The following is a 19,102-nucleotide window of genomic DNA, read 5'->3' as shown; positions in this document are numbered from 1 at the left end:
CTAGGTGGCCTGCTCCATTTCTTACTGGTTTATCCCTTATTATTTATTTTAGGGTCAAGACTGTGTTTTCCATACTAGGCCCAAAACAGTAGGTTCAAGGGAGCATGCAATGGAGAAATGTGTTTAATGATCACCTTTTAGAACCATTCTACTTCTCACGCCAGACTGCATGTTTAGTTCCCCACCACATCAAACACAGCACTAGATACAGCTGTGTCTGCTTCCTGAGTGCTGGTGTAGTTCCTGAGAAATCCACACGTGAGCTCCACCCAGAAATGGGAAACTGAGCCAATGAGTAGTATCATGGTCAGGACATCTTCCAATACAAACCTGTAAATGCCTTCAAGCCCCACGAGAGGAATTTGCCTCCTTGGAATCATTTAACTTTCAGTTACGGCATGTGCTAGAAATCTCATGAGAGCACCTGAAGGTGCCCCTTACCTCAGTCTGGACGAGGTAGTTACGCTGTGTCCTGATATGCTTCAGGAATCCAAGGACGTTAACTGTGCTTTTGTCTTTTATCTGTTGCAGCATGCTGTCTATTACAATGTAGGTGCCTGTCCTGCCCACACCAGCGCTAGAAGAAATGAGGACACCCAACTAGGACGGTCATTCGTTAACGGTAACCTGGAAAAGTTACCATCTAAATATTGAGTGAGCGGAGAAATAACCTTGCCGTTTAGATAACCTCGTAGAGTCGACACAAGTTATTCGTTGTGGACAGCATCCAAAAACTACATTAGGACATTTCCCACCTCAGGAGTCTTGATGGGGAGAAGAGACAGCCTTTATAAAAAGGTTGCATTATGTATTTGCTTTCTCAGCCTCACTTGCAGCTCAAGCAAAGGATGTTCAGTCGGGGATCTGCGAGGGACAGAGAGTGGCCCCTCTCGGCAGAGCTGTCCCCACACCAGAACTGTGTCTGCTGAGGCCCTAGGTAGGGAGTATGTCCTTGGTGTCTAAGTTCACGCCTGCTCTTCCAACTCCCCGTAATTCTGGAAGCACCCATTATCTTCTCATTTTTTTAATGTTCACTTATTTTTGATGAAGAGAGCACAAGTGGGGGAGGGGCACAGAGAGAGGGAGACACAGAACCCACAGCAGACTTCAGGCTGGGAACTGTCAGCACAGAGCCCGAACTCACAAACCGTGAGATCGTGATCTGAGCTTGAAGGTCAGACACTCAACCCACTGAGCCACCCAGGCGCCCTACCCACTATCCTTTCATTAAGCCCCCTTTCTGCACACCTCCCTAGTCTGCGCAGTATTAGAAAGTTCCTACCTAAAGGGGTGCCTTCCTTTAGTTACCCAGGTCTAGAATCAGAATGGCACACCTGGAAAATGTGGCCTCTTCCTAATTGTTATTAGAAAAACAACACTAAGGAGGATCACAGTTCTGATTAACAAGCTGCTTCTGTCAGAACCGCCTCTCCCCGCCCCCGCCGTGGGTTCCCCGTCTCCCACAACTCCACTGATACCCGAGCTCTTTGACAGACTTTCGTCCGTTTTAGTGATTCCTCAATGGGTTAAGTGAAAAATGTAGTTTTCACAGGGCTTTAAACAGGAGATGGGTTCCAACATCTGCAAAGGACTTGCTTTGTGAGCGCATGTAATTAACAACAGCCCAGAAGAAATGCTTAGCTGCATGGCATTTTCTAACTCGCAGAATAAGCAGCAACTATTTGAATACCAAAGATAAAAAGTGAAAAAATATTTTCGCTGCTCGGGGTGCCTGGGTGGCTCAGTCGGTTGTTTTGGCTCAGGTCGTGGCCTCATGGTTCATGAGTTCAAGCCCCAAGTCGGGCTTCACTCTGGCAGCACAAAGCCTGGTTGGGATTCTGTCTCTCCCTTTCTCTCTGCCCTTCGTCTGGTTGTGCTCTCTTTCTCTCTTAAAATAAGTAAATAAACATTAAAAAAAAAAAAAAAAGCCTTTTTACTATCACAATACATTTTATTATTTAGAGGAACCCTACAGAAAAGCCATATACAAAATCTCAAACTCTCTAGTGTAGAAAGCCCTGGACTTGTGTTTAAGGTCAGATTTTTATTAATAGGAGCAGCTTAAAGATTCCCTATAAACAATGGGGATTTTATTAATCGTAGATGTTATAAAACTGGAGATTCATTCTCTAAGAGCACAATTTGTTTTAACCTCAGAAATAGCACATGATTTCTGAACATGTGGAGAATATATAGTGATTTTTATATAACTGTAACAGGTTGTACTGGTCCCGGGTGACAGAGCAAGACTCCGTTTCTGAAGCAACAAAGCAGGGCCCCAGTAGTCCATGCCCGTGAGGTCCACATTTCCCTACTTTGCCCACTTCCAATGTCAAATCCCAGGCACAAGAAAGAGAAGGATGTTGGCCCCACCTGCAGTGCACCAGCACAGGGCCCATTTCCGGCGTGCGGGCTGCTGAGGACCTCCTCACAAAGGTCAAGACCGGGAGGGCGTACTCAGGAACTCCCATGTCAGGCCACTGTGTGTAGTGATACTGGATCACTACCCTTTCATTTTGACGACCCTTGGGGTTTCCCTTCTGACCCTACGAGAAAGGTGAAAAAAAAAAAGAGGTCTTTAAGCAGGGGGTAGGCATTCTGGTATAAGGAAATAACGTAAGGATATAGGAAACAGGACCTTCCATTTCATTTGCCTTAACTACTGTTCCTGAACGAGGTACTTTCCTCTTGGTGGCTGTCTCAGGCCACAAATGGAGCTACCACCTAGCTGGATGGCAAGTATCAGACCTCTCCGGGGGGAGAGTATGGCTTAAGACTGTACCAGGTACGAACACTCGACACTAGTTTTTTGGATTTAGAACCATCTCAAACACTGTAATTTGCCTACAGGGCCTCCATTTTCTGACTTCCTGCCCCAACTCCGGAAGGCTTTGGTCCTTTGCTTTCATCTGACAGTGGGCCCAGATTCCCATCCTTTCTCCGCTGTCCAGGTTGAACCTTCAGGAACCTAAGTGCTGGTCCTTGCTTTACGTTCTTCACCAGCTGTGGGGAAGATCCTAAGTGCCAAATGATGGTCAATCTCCAGAGTCAAAGCAATAATAAATTTATCTGTCACTTTCATAAATGAATTTTTCAGAGTTTTCCTTTAAGTGGCTCAGCTTTTTAAACTATGTTTTGTTTTCATTTTAACTACTTGGATGAAAAATTTCCCCAAATGGGTAACTAGCTGTTATATGTTTTTTTCTTACCACAAATACCTCTCTGAAAAGTTCACTTTTTTTTTTTTTTTTTTTTTTTGAATGACTCGGGGTCATTACTCAACGCTGGAGCATGTTAGGTGTTCGGTCTGTACTACCAAGGCCTGATGACTTTCATTTCTGAAATCCTCTGTTAACTCTCATTTTCCTATTTCTTTCTTACTTTTAGTTACTACTTTTTCCTTTTGCACAAGACACCTAACATTCCCATTTGACTTCCTCCTCCCTCTAAGCTGCTTCCAAAATAAGAATAAGTGGGCGATGCTTAAATACCTGAAGGGTTCCCATGGGCTTTTTACAAATGGGCTTTGTAACAGCTCTATCAGAACACAGATAAATACAATGCTACTTGATTATTATATGCTTCTGCCATTCTGGGAAAAAACTACATGTACAAAGGACTGTTAACCTTGGAGCACAGATAGGTTTCAGAGCCAATGGCATTGTATATAAAAGTTTGAATAAAGGTGAATTCTTCTGGGGGCAGGAAGGCTGGAGTTTTAACACCTTCTCAAAGATGTCCAAGACTAAAAACAACAACAACAAAACACCACATTATACCCATTGCTACAAACAACAGCCGTTCCTAAGTCTCTGTAGAGCGACTGTACATTTTCTTAATGAACATCTACCTAGAGTTCCTAGTAATGTTGCAGTGGTCTAGGAGTCTTGGTGCAACAGCAGCTTTTGAACAAGAGATAACTTGAAAGCATTTTCCACAGGGTGTGAATCTCAGGATGTTAACAGTTACACAGACAAGGGTTGTATTAAGGCACTTTAGGAAGCACTAGGCAAAACAAAGTTGAAGAGGTTTCTTCACTAGCACTTTGGTCACTTGCGTGCCCTGTTCATTTCTAACGGAGAATATTTATTACCTAGCATTCATTTTCCATACCTATTAAACAGCAGAATCTGATTTTTGCAAGCATCTTGCAGGGTTAGCATTCCTTGGAGCACACTTTGGGAAATAATGCTTTAAAACTGTCAGAAAATTGCTATTAAAAAGCTCAGTCAACAAGCAGATGCTGCTATAGTTGCTGGTCACCAAAACCGAAGAGGACCTTTTTAAAAAAAACAAAACAAAACAAAACAAAAAGCGAAGCCTTCACTGGGAGATTACAGCATTTAATCAGGCCAGTTCAATTCTATTATGTGCTTTGCCAGTATCTTTCACAGCATACATTGATGTCAATCAAACGAGTTGTGAAAAAACGTTTTTTAGAAATACTTTTTTAAAGCCAAGTTGGTTATGAGAATTGGCCTTGGTTGTGCCGTTTTTCGTACAAGTTTAAAGAGAGATGCCCTGGCAGCCCACCCGATTCCTTCAGTACCTTCTTCACTTTTGTATTTCTGACTGAAAAACGACGCACAGTGTAGCAGGCGTGTACTTTTGTGCTCTTCAGTGTGACAATAATGTTTCCGTACTCCTCACTATTCTCTGTTGGCCAATACTGATCGCATTTTCGCTGCAAAAAGGAAAAAGTTGTTAACTGCAACTGCAATTTATGCCACGGTTGTACTGTCGATGAAGTGATTTCGTAAGTCTTTAAAACCAGTACTCTGGCCACGTAGTTGACTGAGAAAGGAACGTACGGGCCCAATGGCTTATAGGTAGACATACCTCTGAAGTGGTTAATCGTGGGACAAGTGTGGGCAAGATCCTTTGAGAAATGGGTCTAGTATTCGTGACTGTCTTTCAACACACAGTGCCCTTTAAAGAGGGCCAAAGAAAGAAACCTGTATTTGGCCAGTAAGAAATAGGGCTGGCTACATTATAAAGGAGTTTACTTATCGTTTAGGAGTCTGGGCTGCATTCAGAGTTGCAAGAGAGTCTCGTAACAATGCAAATCTTCATTTCACAACTTGGGTCACCAAAGGTGAAACGGGGACTCCACAGTCAAAGTGAAGTTGAAGCGACTCTACCTAATGAACTTGAGGCTTAGCCTTTATTCCAGCCTACATTACCATCATGTAATGTAAGCTCATGATCTAATAACTCAAATATTCGTCATCTTAAAAAAAGGTTCTCTCAATGCTAGGGTGTTTCAGCAGTGCTGCTGTCCCCTGCCTGAACTATCGGTAGTTCCCCCACTACACTGGGTTTCCTCCAGCTTCCCTGTGTTCCCTGGGCTTAGAAGGTCCTTCCCTAACTCCTTCTCGTCCCTCACTGTTCACATCTCACCGCAAACAAGAGCTCCTTTACAAAATCTCAGCCCCAGAGGATGTATTCATCCATTCTGCAGCATCCCCATTATAACGTTCTGTTCATTCCTACTGCCACATTTAATTCACTCTTGTAAGTGCTGAGCTCTTTCCCACCAGACTACAAGCAAGGTAAGGGCAGAGAGGATGCCTTTCATCGCCTTAACTCTTTATACCTGGTCAAGCTCCTACCCTACGGCAGGTACTCCATAAATAGGTTTTGAATGAAGGTACATGGATTTAAGATATTAAGCCAAGAGGCTCTTACTCTTCCTTTTTCCACAAGGTTCGTAATCATGATAATGATTCCAGTGTTTTGTTCCCAAATCATCCTCCAGAAATCTTCAAATGTAGACTTTAAAGGTCCCTGGGTGGCGATATAGGCTTTCGCTTTGTTGTAGCCCTTCAAAGATGACACAGCACAAAGTAAGATGCAAGGGTACCACACACCAGTTAATAATTCAAGTGCCTTCCAGATTGAATAGGCTGTGTTTTAGTAAAAGCTCTGTGCAGTATTAAAACACGTTCAACAGTCTCTGTGGCAACTCTTCAATTATCAGAAGCAGGTTTATAAAAACATTTCTGACTTACATCGACATAGTTTGCATTAATGTAGTCGCTGTGCTTAGAGTCTTTTCCTGGTAAAGGTCTTAACTTCACCCTACTGTGATCATCTACAGAGGACAAAAGAAAAAAGAAAAAAAAAAAGCAAAAACAAAATGTGTAATTCAAAAACTACCAGCATTCTAAAGCAGAGAACAAGGCAAACAGGCAGTGCGGCATCTCCCAGAGTGCCCCCAGAGAACTCTGGCCAGAACAACAAGTAAAACTTCAAAGATACAGCGTTGAAACCCATCTTAAAACACAGGGACATTTCTACCTCATGCTCTGACCTGTGAGTGCCCAAGAAATGTAAACTGGAGTCCTTATTAGTTCGTGTAAAATGATTTCAAGTTGTAACCCTCCAAAATTTCCTTGTCCTGTATTTTAAAACTGAGGCTTTTGACTATCCATTGCCCTCTTTTCCAGTGATACAAATATAAAAAGGCATATTTTTCTATTAGGTCCAGAACATCAAATATCTATTTTCAGGAGATTCCTCTGCTAAATTCAGAGTCCCTGTCACCCCAACAGAACCTAAGTAACTGAGGGAACCCAGAGCTATTCCTAAAAGTAATCTCATTGCAGCAATCTGGCCAGCAATCAGATTTTAGGAACCACTTAACTTCAGCTTATGAACACAAAACAGGGGAATGGGTTATGTGCCTCTTGTTACCTAGCAAAGTATAGCTTGAATTTTTCGGACAGCCAATGAAATGAAGCGAAGGTCATAATTGTATCTTCCCTAGCTAGGAACAGAATGGGCAAAAGTAAGTTTACATTTCTGGTTATAGTCATAATCATAAAAGGCTATTCCAAAAACAAGTCCAATGAGTGGTTTAGTTAGCCTAGACATTAATGACCTCAGCCTATATATCAAGCACTTTTTGAAAGCACTCTCCATCCTTGGAATGGTGAATTGTTTCAGTTGTTCTGACAGAGGCTGAGAGTACATTTGATAGGCACGGGGGCTGCCTGACAGAAACAGGCTCCAAATGAAAATTTTCCCCCAAGTTATCTGGACACCTATGGCTATGTCCTAGCTCGGTACCACTATATTGTATATTTTTCAGACTGACAAGAACACGTATTCTAAGTTGCAAAATTCATATTTAATCCGAAAGGCAATAGCCTTGGGAAAATAGAGGAGTATAGGAGGGGGTATGGTAGCATCCATATATACCTAAGAGTTGTAACGGCTCTGTGAGAGAAGCCTTTTCCTACATTGTGTTTCTGGCACATTAAGTTTAGCTGTTTCATGACATTTCTGTCCCATTTTTTGCCACGCTAAATTAGCCCTTAATATAGGGGTATACCAAGATGATGGGTATTTATGTGCCCAGAATCTGACAAAATGTCATGAACATCAGAACCCAACTTTCTGAACCTATGGAAATAAAACTGTATCTAATGTGAATTTGTGAAAACGAAACCACAAATGAACTGGTCAAAGTACAACCACATCAAAGCACAGGTGGTAAACTTTCCAGGAAATAGCATGACCCTTGGGCATACCACCCAGAAGCTGCTGTGATTTCCTCCCTCTTTTCTGCCACATACTTGTAGCCAAGAACTGAGGTCACCAGAAGTAAGGACTGTCAAGATGGAGAGAATGAAATGTGTGGACGTACTCAAGACACACGTGTCTATATCCCTGCCTGACTTTCATGGTTAGAAATAAAGTATATTGATTGACAAATCCTTACAATCTCAGCAAAATGAGCCTTTACTGGGTTGGCCAACAAATACTGTCAAGAGTCCATCCATTCAAAGAAGGGAGAGAAAAGCACAGTTTGATTCTTCTTCCTTGTTGTCCTGTTTACCTCATTCTCCCACATAAGTGAAACCAGTACTCTGATTCAAAAATGACTTGTGGTTCTTTAAAAACTTTATCTAGAGTTAGAAGTGGAACTGTAATAGTAAATGATAAGATCTTGTATATAAAAATTCTAAGGAGTCCACAAAGGAGAACTATTAGGATAAATGAATTCAGCAAAGATTGTGGGATACATGAGCAATATTTTAAAAAGATTATATTTCTATACATGAGCATTGCAAGGTCTCAAAATTAAGTAAACAATCCCATTTGCCATAGCATCAAAAAGAATACTTAAATGAATTTAACAAAAGAAGCACAACAAAAGGAAAACTATAAATGTAAAACACTGAAAAGAGTAAAAGATATAAATACATGGAAAGACATCCCATCTTCATGGATGGAAGACAATGTTAAGATTAATCCACAGATTCAATGCAATCCCTACCAAAATCCCAGCTACACCTTTTGCAGTAATATAAAAGTCGATCCCAAAATTGATATGGAAACACATGGGACCCAGAAAAACTAAAACAATCTTGAAGAAGAACAAAGTTGGAGCATTCACCATTTCCAGATTCAAAATCGACTACAAAGCTATAGTCTGCAATCAAGACAAATTGATACTGGCCTGAGGATAGAGCTATCAATGGAAAAGAAGTGACAGTCTAGAAATAAACTCCTACATTTATGGTCAGCTGATTTTCAATAGGGGCACTAAGACAATTCAATCTGCAAAGCGTGCTAGGACAACCAGCTATCAACATGCGGAAGAATAAACTTGGACCCTGCCTCATATCATATGTAAAAGTCATTTGGATAAAAGACCTAAATGTAAGAGCTAAAGCCATAGAATGCTTTGATAAAAACACAGGTGTAAATCTTCATGATCTTGGCTTAGGCTGTGGTTTCATACATAGAACACCAAAAACACAGGCAACAAAAGAAAAATAGTATTTCACCAGAATTAAAATAATTTTTGCTTCAAAGGACACCAGCAAGAAAGTGTAAAGACAATGCACGGAATGGGAGAAAATATCTGCGTACTATTTATCTATACAATGGACTTGTATCCAGGATCAGCTGCAAAAAGACAAGTAATCCTATTTAAAAAATGTGCAAAGGAACTGAAAAGATATTTCCTCAAAGAAGATACACAGGTGGCCAATACATGAAAAGTTGCTCAACATTAGTCATCATTAGGGATTATGTATATATTTTGTAATACATATATATATATATATATATATATATATACACACACACACACACATATATACATATATAATATATATATATGTAGCCAGTGTTGATGAGATTATGGACAATGGAACTCTCATATATTCCTGGTGGGAATGTAAAATGGTATAGCCACTTTGGAAGATAGTATGGCAGTTCTTCAAAATGTTAAACATAGAGTTACCATATGACCTAGCTATTCTACTCCTAAGTATATATCCAAGAGAATTGAAAATATATGTCTGCACAAATGTTCATAGCAGCATTATTCATAATAGCCAAAAAGTAGAAACAACCCAAGTGTCCATCAAATGACAAATGAATAAACACAATGTGGCATATCCATACCACAGAGTATTTTCCAGCCATGAAAAGGAATGAAGTGCCGATAGAAGCTACGAGATGGATGAATCTTGAAAACGTCATGCTAAGTGGAAGAAACCAGACACAAAAGGCCACAGAGCCTAGGATTCCATTTACATCCAATGCCTGGAATTGGCAAATACACAGAAACAGAAAGTAGGTGTTTTTCTAGGGGTTGGGGGAAAGGAGGAGTTGGGAATGACTGCTAATGGGTATGGGGTTTCTTGCTGGGGTGCTGAAAGTGTTCTAACATTAGTGGTGATGACTGTACAACTGTGAATATACTAAAAACCACAGAAATTCAGTTTATATTTAAATTCCCATTTAAATATGAGTTAACTTTAAATGGGTGAATTTCATATGGTATGTGATTTTTATCTCGCTAAAGCATTATAAAAAGCTTTATCTACAGTAGTGTTCAAATTTAAATGGTTCAATTTAATGCACTATAAAAGCCTATGGAATGTGTTCCTTACCATAGTGTATGTTAGCCATAAACATGCGTGTCCCTGACCTTAATAGCGAAGCATGTATTATCTGCCAGTGACCCAAACCCCACTGTCTATGAGAAGTAGCATTAGAGCCACAGAAGTAGCCTGTGCTCCTAGCGTATTCCATAAGGCTCTGTAAGACGGATGTTTGTTTGTGTCCCTAACCACCAGAGTACTCCTGACCTTGGAAATACGGTATAGAGAACTGAGCACATGGGCCACAAGGAATGGTGACTCTATCACTTGCAGTGTAGACCAACTACCTAGTCTTAGACAACTTTGACGTTCACTTATGTGATTCAATTTTCAGTATTCCTATTTGTATTTAAAACCCTGGCTCTCGCCACTTAAAAGCAATGTCAGGATAGCCACAGGACATTCAAACTTTGGTTCCCAGCATCGGGTGTGCAATCACTTCATGTGAGAACAGTGAGGCAAGGAACATTTTTTTCAATCACCTTACTCACAAGCTGAGATCTGCCGGCTTAAGGAAAGACTCGGGGCAGTCAATGTCCCCACTTCTTCCTACACACTGTTGAAGATGGGCTAATGAGAGGTTAACTTGCGAGTGTAATTCTCTCTTGGCATCCTGATTCTGATTGCTTGGCTTTAGGCTTCTACCCAGCATGAAGATTTAATTTCCTCACAGCTGAAGATAGTTTCAAGTTTATTACTTACATGCTAAAATGTTGATGTATCTGTTTTTGTGCTTGTTATCTGGATGATTGGAATGTTCTGCAGTGATGTTCATATCGGCCGTACAGCGTTGGACTTCCTAGTGAAAAAAAACATCAAGATTTCAAAGATTTTAGATGCACTTTAGATGTCTAGCAAGGGTATAGGAAGAAAAGAACTATATACCCCAAAGCATGAAGTATTTACTCACTCCCTAGGATAGCCGCCATTACCTCCCCAAACTCAGGTTCAGAAATAATTGATGTATTCATAACAAACGTACGAAGGATGTGAAGAAGATAAAAGGATTTCATGTTTTACTAATTCATCAATCATCTACTTCATTCCAAACTGGTGACCTAGGCATGGGGGATTACAAAACACGATCTCTTCTTGAGTATGTCCCAGTCTGATGGGGGAGGAACACACACAAAAGGATAAAGACAGTCCAATGTGATTCACAGAAAAGAGGCCTGAAGATACTGTTGCAGGAGCACGAAGAAAGGCTCCTGGCAGATCATTTACCTCAGTCTTAGAGGATGAACAGCAATTTCCCAGTCAGAGGTACAATCTCCACCATCATTTGCAAAATGCTTACAGGCCACATAGCTTGTTTTATAACTGCCTGAGTGCAAACTGATTATATTCCGTCATGAAGTGACACTATTTATATTAGCCTGGTGACCTGTCCTTATGTGGCTCAAATAGATCCAGATTTGCTGAATTATTTGTGAACTCTTAGTTTCATTTACATTATCCTTCTTTACAAAAGCAACAGTGGAAGAGGCACCTCTTCAGGACCTTAGCCACGTATGGTAAACATCATCCATTAGCCTCCTGCACGATGGCTGTAAAGTCAACATTTTCTACACTGTACGGTTCAAACCCAAGAAAGTACCGGGGCTAACTAATAAGGGAAGTCATTAGCAGCGCACAGCTGTTGCAGAGAGCAGGAGCAAGTGACAGAAAATTATCAGGAGAAATGTTTTACACGTGACAGATGTAACAGAGTTTAGGAGCGTGCAGACTTTTTTTTTTTTTCCATGAAGGAGATGCATAGCAATTATCGATGTTTTCCATAGCATTTACATGAGGCATAATGAAAACAAGGAACTGGCTGTCTTTTAGACTCACAAAGTACTTCCCAGTGAGGAGTCCTTCTCTTCTTTCCAAGGAGAAACTAACTCACTCTAATCCAAGAATTTAAAGTCTAAAAACAGTGGGGTCATTATCTATTCAAAGAGACCATACTCATGAACTCCTGATTCTTGGCAGATGGACATTCAATTTTTTTTTTTTTTAATTGTAGACCTGCCCTGTTGTCCATTAAAAGAAAAAGAAAAGAAAAAAAAAAAAAAAAAAAGCCCAGAGGCACTAATGCCACACGCTTCTCTGGGGAAAGTGTGTTTGTTTCACAGCAGTTCTTACCCTTTCCTTACTCTTCCTAAACGTGATAAACTCCGCTATTTTCTATTCTAAAATGGTGTATGACCTGTGGTTTGGCAAATGCTGGTTTAAAGGGACTTCAGGCTTTGGTACTTTTCTCTAAAATGAGAAAAAGTATAGGCCCAAATTGATGAGTCTGATATCTTAAACATCTACAAACACTTAAGCAGTGCTACCCATACTCAAAGTATTGGGGATACTGGCCGCTTAGAATTGCCCCGAAAGCCTGAGGTCTATTCTTCCATAGTTCCAGGGACAGAATACCTTTGAAGATGGACTTGTATTCTGGAAGACATTAGTTCAATCTATACGGAAATCCCTGAAATAAGTTGACATCCCTGTTTCTGGGTTTTGAAGGTCATACTTTTGGCACTGGCTGGGTTGCTAAAACATCTTGTGATAAGAGATTACAGCATTAATTCACTTTGAGATTCACTCGGTTTATTGCTTTTTGTCTCTCAGCATGTGGATCTGACCACCCTAGTGTGGGCCTCTATTATAATATAATGCAATTGACCACGACTGCTTGGAAGCATCTGTCTGCACTGTTTAAAGCAGTCATTCGATGTAGCCAATGAAACTCTCTGTTATCTAAAACCCCTGGTCTGATCCATTGCCTCTATTTCACTTTTCCAATTATGTGAATGACAGAAAACAAAGAATAGTCATAAATAATGTTAAATCTGATTTTATTAGAACCCGAGGGGTGTGCCTAAGGCCTTCTGATTTTGTCTTGTGGATAATAACGCCATCTGTAATTCCTTGCAGAACTGTGTGGCTCATTTAGATGCTGATACTATGATCTGATCCTGGAGTGGCTTTTCCCCATCAGAACTGGAATTCCAAAGTTAATGTGATTTTAATAGGTGTTAAAACCCTTTGAAGAGACACTGGCTGACGGAGTGTGTATAGCAAAGTTACCTATTGGGCACTCTGATATATAGTTTTAAGATTTAAGCTTATTTGCATTTTCCTGTCCATGTAACAGAGCTGAAATTCTCAAAATGAATATTCTGAGTATCGACAGGCACACCACCACAGAAGAAAGCCGAGTAAAAACAAGAGACTTAAAAATAAAGTAAAACTGAAACAAAACGCCCCAAGTTGACATATCCAGAATTCTTGACAGACAGAACAGGGGAAATCTCCTGCTGCCTGGAGTCAGTGATGTGAGAAGCTACTGAAAAGGCACATGGAGACCTACTGCCCTACCATTCTATGGCTCAATTTGAAACTGACAAAATAAAAATACATCTGGAAATCTTCCAGATTATTCAGCTTCACAAAGAAAGCCAAGAAGAACACATTTTGGACCAGGTGACCAAGTGTGAGACCCAAGTATACAGAACATTCTTGGTGTGGGAGTTCAGACAGCCTACAGTTGTATTAGGGACAGGGGCCACGAAAGGCTGATTAGTTTAGGTCATTGCTACGGTCTGGTGCTTGCCTAGTGTCCGGCACAGAGCTGGCCCTCGTTGGATACCGGTGCCATGCCATCTTCCTGCCTCTCAGGCTACAAACAGCTGCCATGCCAAATTTCTTCATGTGCTGCCTGGACTTTGTTATTCTCTTACTCGGAAATCTCCGGATATATCCCGGATTCCTTAGCCAGGCTTTCACGATCCCAGCCTAGATCTGCCACCTTCCACCAGCTCCCTTCTCCTTCCGGACAGTTTTACCTCTGTGCCCTTTGACAAGACCGTAGGATTTCCTGCTCTTTGCTTCACTGCCATCTGCCTTGGCAAGAATGCCTGTCCTGCTCACCCCTGGTCTGAATCCATCTGTCTTTATATACAGTGACTGCCTAACCCTTCCAGAAAAACCACCCATTTTTATCACAGCACCTATTATCCTGCAGCGGATCTATAAAATAAAATGACCTTGTGCACACTATTTGTGAATTGGGCTAATTCCCTCTCTCCTCACCCTTCACAAAAACCTCAACGCAACTATGGTTTTCTTCTTGCTAAGGGTTTAGAAACGTTTTAAAGAACTTTCAGACCTTAAGTGGCATTCTGTCACGGGCTTCTGCCATTTTGCAGGCCGCAGCCTCATGGAGCATCTACCCCTCTATCTGGCGATGCCCTCTTACGTGTCACTGGCAACATCGGAACGCTGCATCTTACATAAAGTGATTGTGGCCACTGATCCCTCGGGTGCATGGGCTCAGGTGGACAAAGCTTTGTTCTCCTGATTTAAGATGAGCAACCCGCCCAAATTTAGCTCAGCTGGAGTTAATTGTAATAGAGGTAATTCCCCCAAAGGATCTTGTCAAGGGGTATCGGACCTCTGGCCTCATCTCTGCACTCAGCCTTTCACCTCGTGATGCTCCTGACCTCTGCCTATTAATTCTGTCGACCCACACAGCCTCAGAGCTCTCTCCGTTTGAAAGATAATGCTAGCACTGCGCCTTTGGAAGCCTCCTGGATTAGGACTGTGGAGGCCGGGGAAGAGTGAGGTTGAAGTCAACGCAGGTAGTCAAGGGAACAGAGGCATCGAACGCCATCCTGAGACAAGGATTGATGTTATTTCCAGTGACTGCAAAATCTGCTAGAGGTATAATGTTGCCAGCTTTTAGCAGTCTCCAAAATTTATCTGACAAGGACAAAATGCTTGCTGCATCACCTCTAGACAAAGACTCAAAATTACCGGGGAATCGTTTTTCTCATTCTCCTCCAAGCAGCAAAATTCTGAAAATATGACAGCTATTCACCATTTTTTTTTTTTTTCATTTCCGTCCAAGATTTTTAAACAAGATGGGGCAAATAGAAATTCTGGTGAAATAATAAAAAAATTCATGGAAGCTTTTCTTCTTCTTTGCCCTCTTCCATCCAGAACTTTGTCAGTATTATTACTTATTTTGCTTTGCCCACCCTGGTCTCCACTGCCACCAGGAGGTGAAACTCCTAGAGGGCAAGGTCTCAAATTTACCTCTGTGCTTTATGTCATGCCCACAGAATAAAAGGTTCTCATGAATAACTGTCAGATGCATTGTTTGCTCTCTTAATAGCCACACATCAATTGTTAAGTGGTATTTATAATTTTCAGGTTAGTTCTTTGACTAACTTTAGGCCTCTATTCAGATGCTGTATAAAATTTTCTAAGTCAGATTCTCAGCTATCTGGTAGGCTCTGGACCATAAAAACCATGTAATGGGCTCCCAGTATTTTTAATGGGGGGGATTCCTTATTTTGGTGGTTTCCTCTCCTGCCTTCCCCCGCGCCCCCCCTTTTTTTTTCTGCCAGGACAATTGTTGGCTTATCAGCTGCATGATCAGTTTTAGACAGTCACTGGTAGTCTTGATTTTTTCTCCTTCTGACTCCAGGTCACCATAGGATACTACTTAATGAGAGTCTGGAGAGCATTGAGGTAAAACATGTGGGCTTGAGTCACAAATCCTGGTCCTAAAACCTAACTTCTGCCATTTCACATCTGAGCCACTCAAAGCCTCAGTTTTCCTATGGGTAAAGTGTCCTCATTTGTAAAATGGGCAGTTCTGAGAAACGAGTGAAATAATCCAAGTGCAGTGCTAAGAAAATGCCGGCCACCGTTATTCCACTTAAAAAGATGTGGAAATCTGGGGTTGACTTTTTTAAGTCTCCTATCATAATGAGGGTGCTGTTTTGGCTTTTTAAAAAGATTTATTTTTAATGTTTACTCATCTTTGAGAGAGAGAGAAAGACAGAGCATGAGGGGGGAGGGGCGGAGAGAGAGGGAGACACAGAACCTGAAGCAGGCTCCAGGCTCCGAGCTGTCAGCACAGACCCGATGCAGGGCCTGAACTCATGAACTGTGAGATCATGACCTGAGCCGAAGTCAAGGCTTAACTGACTGACCCGCCCAGGTGCCCCAGGATTTTTTTTTTTTTTTTAAGTAATCTCTACACCCATTGTGCGGCTCAAACCTACAAGATCAAGAGTCATATACTCTCCACTGACAGAGCCAGCCAGGTGCCCCAGTTTTTTTTTTTTTTTTTTTAATTGCACAAAATCTCTTTTCCTGACCTTCTTTTACAGTCTTTTACTCTCTCATTTGTAAAACAGCCTTAATAATTTCTTAAATAGCCTGTTACCAGTTGTCCTTTTTAGCAGAGCAGCCAAAAAGGACTACCACTGTTCTAAAATAGTTCAAAATCTCCCTCAATTAGAAGAGGACGGTAGATTAACAAGTTTTCCTGTCTCATTCCTCCCATTATGTCGCTGCCTTATTGTTCTTTTCAGAAGAAAGGATAATCTTCCTATTCTGAATAGCCCTGATTTTAAACCATTCAAACCAGGAGGGATTGTGAAGGGACAAGGGCAGAACAATGCCTCCCCTGTCCCTGCCCTTTTGGGCCCCTCCCTTAACTACCAGCTAATAAGATTTAAGCTATAAAGTTCAATACAGGAGACAAAAGCTTCCAGCCAGAGTGGATTTTTTTGTTTTGTTTTGTTTTAGGACAGAAACAGGGTGCAGATGCCCAGAATTTGTTAACAGGCTTGACTGTGATACAGCAAAGCCCATTTTAAGTCAGATCAAGTTTATAGAGGTGTAGCTGATTATTTTGAATAATTAAATGGTGTCAAAACCAGCTGTGATGAATAGCACTGGGGGTCTCAAATCATAAATAATTGAGAAACTGGAGTTGCATTTGGTCATCCTGATCAAATTCTGTTCTCCAGAGGATAAATGTTTGTCCTGAATACCATCAACATTGTTAAATGCCTCAATATTCTTGCTCAGTCATCCAGCCAACAGTCAATTGAACTAAATCACTTCAACAGCACACACATTTGCTGTCCTCATGAATACAAAATGTTTGACTTTAAACCATGTTCTCTGGAGTTGAATAGGCACCTTTTTTGGTAAGCATCTAACAGCCGCATTAAATACTCGACATGTTTTTGTTTGTTCCATGATACACAGGACTTTGACGAATAAATCAGAGGGTCCCTTCTCTCTACTACCTTTGCTTCGGTTTTACTCAGAAAAACACAACACAACAAAACAAAAAAACCAAGAGAAATAGTTGTCAGTGTAACTGCCTTTATGATGGCCTCTGGGGACTCCAGCCTTGCACGGAGACAGGGGCTTTGGATCCTGTGTTTATTTCTCATTGTGCGTCCTTTCCATCACATCATTTAATCCCCCCCATCACCCATTTTGGGAAAAGAGATGGGCCGTAAAGCATCATCATCATCGTTTCCATTTTAAAGGAAGAATGAGACAGAGAAAGGAACCGACTCACCCACAAAGCTAGAAGACAGCTGAGCTGCCACGAAAACTTGGCCCCCTTGGCACAACTCTTGCTGCCAGAGATGTGCCTTAGTTAAGCGCCTCGGTGAAGAAAAGGGCAGTCTGTTTAATAGCTCCTCATTGACGCCCTGTCACTGCTGAACTGGCACGGAACCCGGAGCTGGCAGGGCGGTGCGTGCCGCGCTCTACCTTGCTCCCCGCACAACAGTTCTTAAAATCCCAAGGGCTGCGTTAACCCGTGTCTTCTCTCCAAGGAGTGACAGTCGCGAGAACGACAACCATCAACCTTCGCACGGGCTTCGCGGTTCACCCGGCGCTTTCACAGATGTTCAGCATTCACCTCTTCCCACCGTGGGGCTGTCCGTGACGCGAGCGCCACTGTTAAAAGCGAGGGACCCAGGGAATCGGAGAGGAGGTGACTGGCCCAAGGATGAGGAAGCACCCTACCTACCGTGCACTCGGCCCCCTCAACACCTCACGCACCCAGAGACACGAACCCTACCCTCGGCGTGAGGACTACTGGCCCGCTCAGGATTAAGATGAAGACAGGACCGGGGGGCGCTTGCCTCCTCTCTACCCCCGAGTCCGCTCTTCGGTAGAAACGCACGTTCAGGACATGGGTGACCAACTCCCTCTCGCCTAATGTTTACTAGGATGAGCGTGCGTGTCACAGGTGTAAGCGTGACGCAGAAAAGCAGCAGCAGCAGCAGCAGAAAACCGGTCTCCACTTTTCCCACTATTGTTTTGTTATGCCAGAATGAACTCAGCTCGAGTTTCTCACAAGCCTCATACAGTAAGGGTTGGGTCTCCAGAAGTTACTTTTCAGTCTCGAAACCTACCTCAAAATCCTCGGAGAACCCATGCTGGTTATTAGAATACAGCTCACCGATGTGTTTAACAAACTGTTTGACAGGAATGGCTTCCATGTCATCTGTGGGGATAAAATGATATTCAGAGTCACACAGAATACACTTCAATAAAACAAGTAACATGGACGAGGGATTATTAAAGACAAACATTTGACTTTTGCAAAGAGTGCTGTAATTCGGTCACCTGAAGTAGAGGTCCTCAAGAAGAGTCTCAGGATGTATTTTACATTTCTATCTAATTATGGTTCTGAATGTCGAGAAGCAAGGTTAAATACAGGTTTGTTTCCTTTTCAAGTACGTAGGGAATTACTTTTTTTTTTTTTTTTTTAATGTTTAAGGCAATTTACATAGTTAAATGACCACATCATACTCTCAACTGAAAGTCTGAACCTACCTAAGGTACCTCATTTGTCAAGAAATTTTATCACAACCTAAGATTTCTCAAAAATTGCTCTGCAGTGGGGTCCAGCTTGAACTTGGAGCATCTCTCAAGTCGAAGCAATCTTTATACACAATTACAGATCGATGCCATTGTACCAGCTGGCTTCGGGTACAATGCCATCTATGTTTAAATGTTCAAAATTTGAGTTCAAGACAGCTGTGTCTACACGATGCCAAATAATCAGTTTGACTGAATTAACTGGATTTTTTGGGTGTTGACAGACTAGGTAGAGATTCAGGAAGACTCCACTTTCCAATTTATTGCAACGTTGTCACTTCAGAGGGACGCTTTCGGTATATGAGCCCAAAGTGTGTTTTAAGCTGCTTTGTCCAGATCCAGCCTGATACTTGAGTACTGGCCGTAAAACTGCCACACCCCACTAACTGGAGCTCCCCAACCTCCTTCCCTCGACCCTCCCCCGCAAATATTTCCTTTTAAAAATACTCTGCTGAATTTGAGATAAACAACAGACATGACATTTACTTTATTCAGAGTGAAAGATCTTT

General features: G+C 41.8%; 1 protein-coding gene across 4 annotated transcripts in view; it reads right to left on the bottom strand.

Annotated features, from left to right (window-relative positions):
* Positions 1-19,102, bottom strand: part of PTPRG (protein tyrosine phosphatase receptor type G) — a 712,041-nt gene that overhangs the window by 26,860 nt on the left and 666,079 nt on the right. For all 4 annotated transcript variants that reach the window (XM_019469870.2, XM_019469872.2, XM_019469869.2 and 1 more), the window contains 7 exons: positions 18,125-18,216; positions 10,608-10,704; positions 6,012-6,094; positions 5,689-5,823; positions 4,550-4,684; positions 2,374-2,546; positions 442-577 (listed from right to left, as the gene is read on the bottom strand). In XM_019469870.2, the coding sequence (XP_019325415.1) occupies positions 442-577; positions 2,374-2,546; positions 4,550-4,684; positions 5,689-5,823; positions 6,012-6,094; positions 10,608-10,704; positions 18,125-18,216 (851 nt within the window). The remainder of the gene's footprint in view (positions 1-441; positions 578-2,373; positions 2,547-4,549; positions 4,685-5,688; positions 5,824-6,011; positions 6,095-10,607; positions 10,705-18,124; positions 18,217-19,102) is intronic.

This window comes from Panthera pardus, unplaced genomic scaffold (assembly GCF_024362965.1).
Source record: "Panthera pardus isolate Hobbes unplaced genomic scaffold, ASM2436296v1 HiC_scaffold_8, whole genome shotgun sequence".
Lineage (NCBI taxonomy): Eukaryota > Metazoa > Chordata > Mammalia > Carnivora > Felidae > Panthera > Panthera pardus.
Note: the sequence above shows the minus strand (reverse complement) of the source record. Positions and strands in the feature narration are given on the sequence as shown.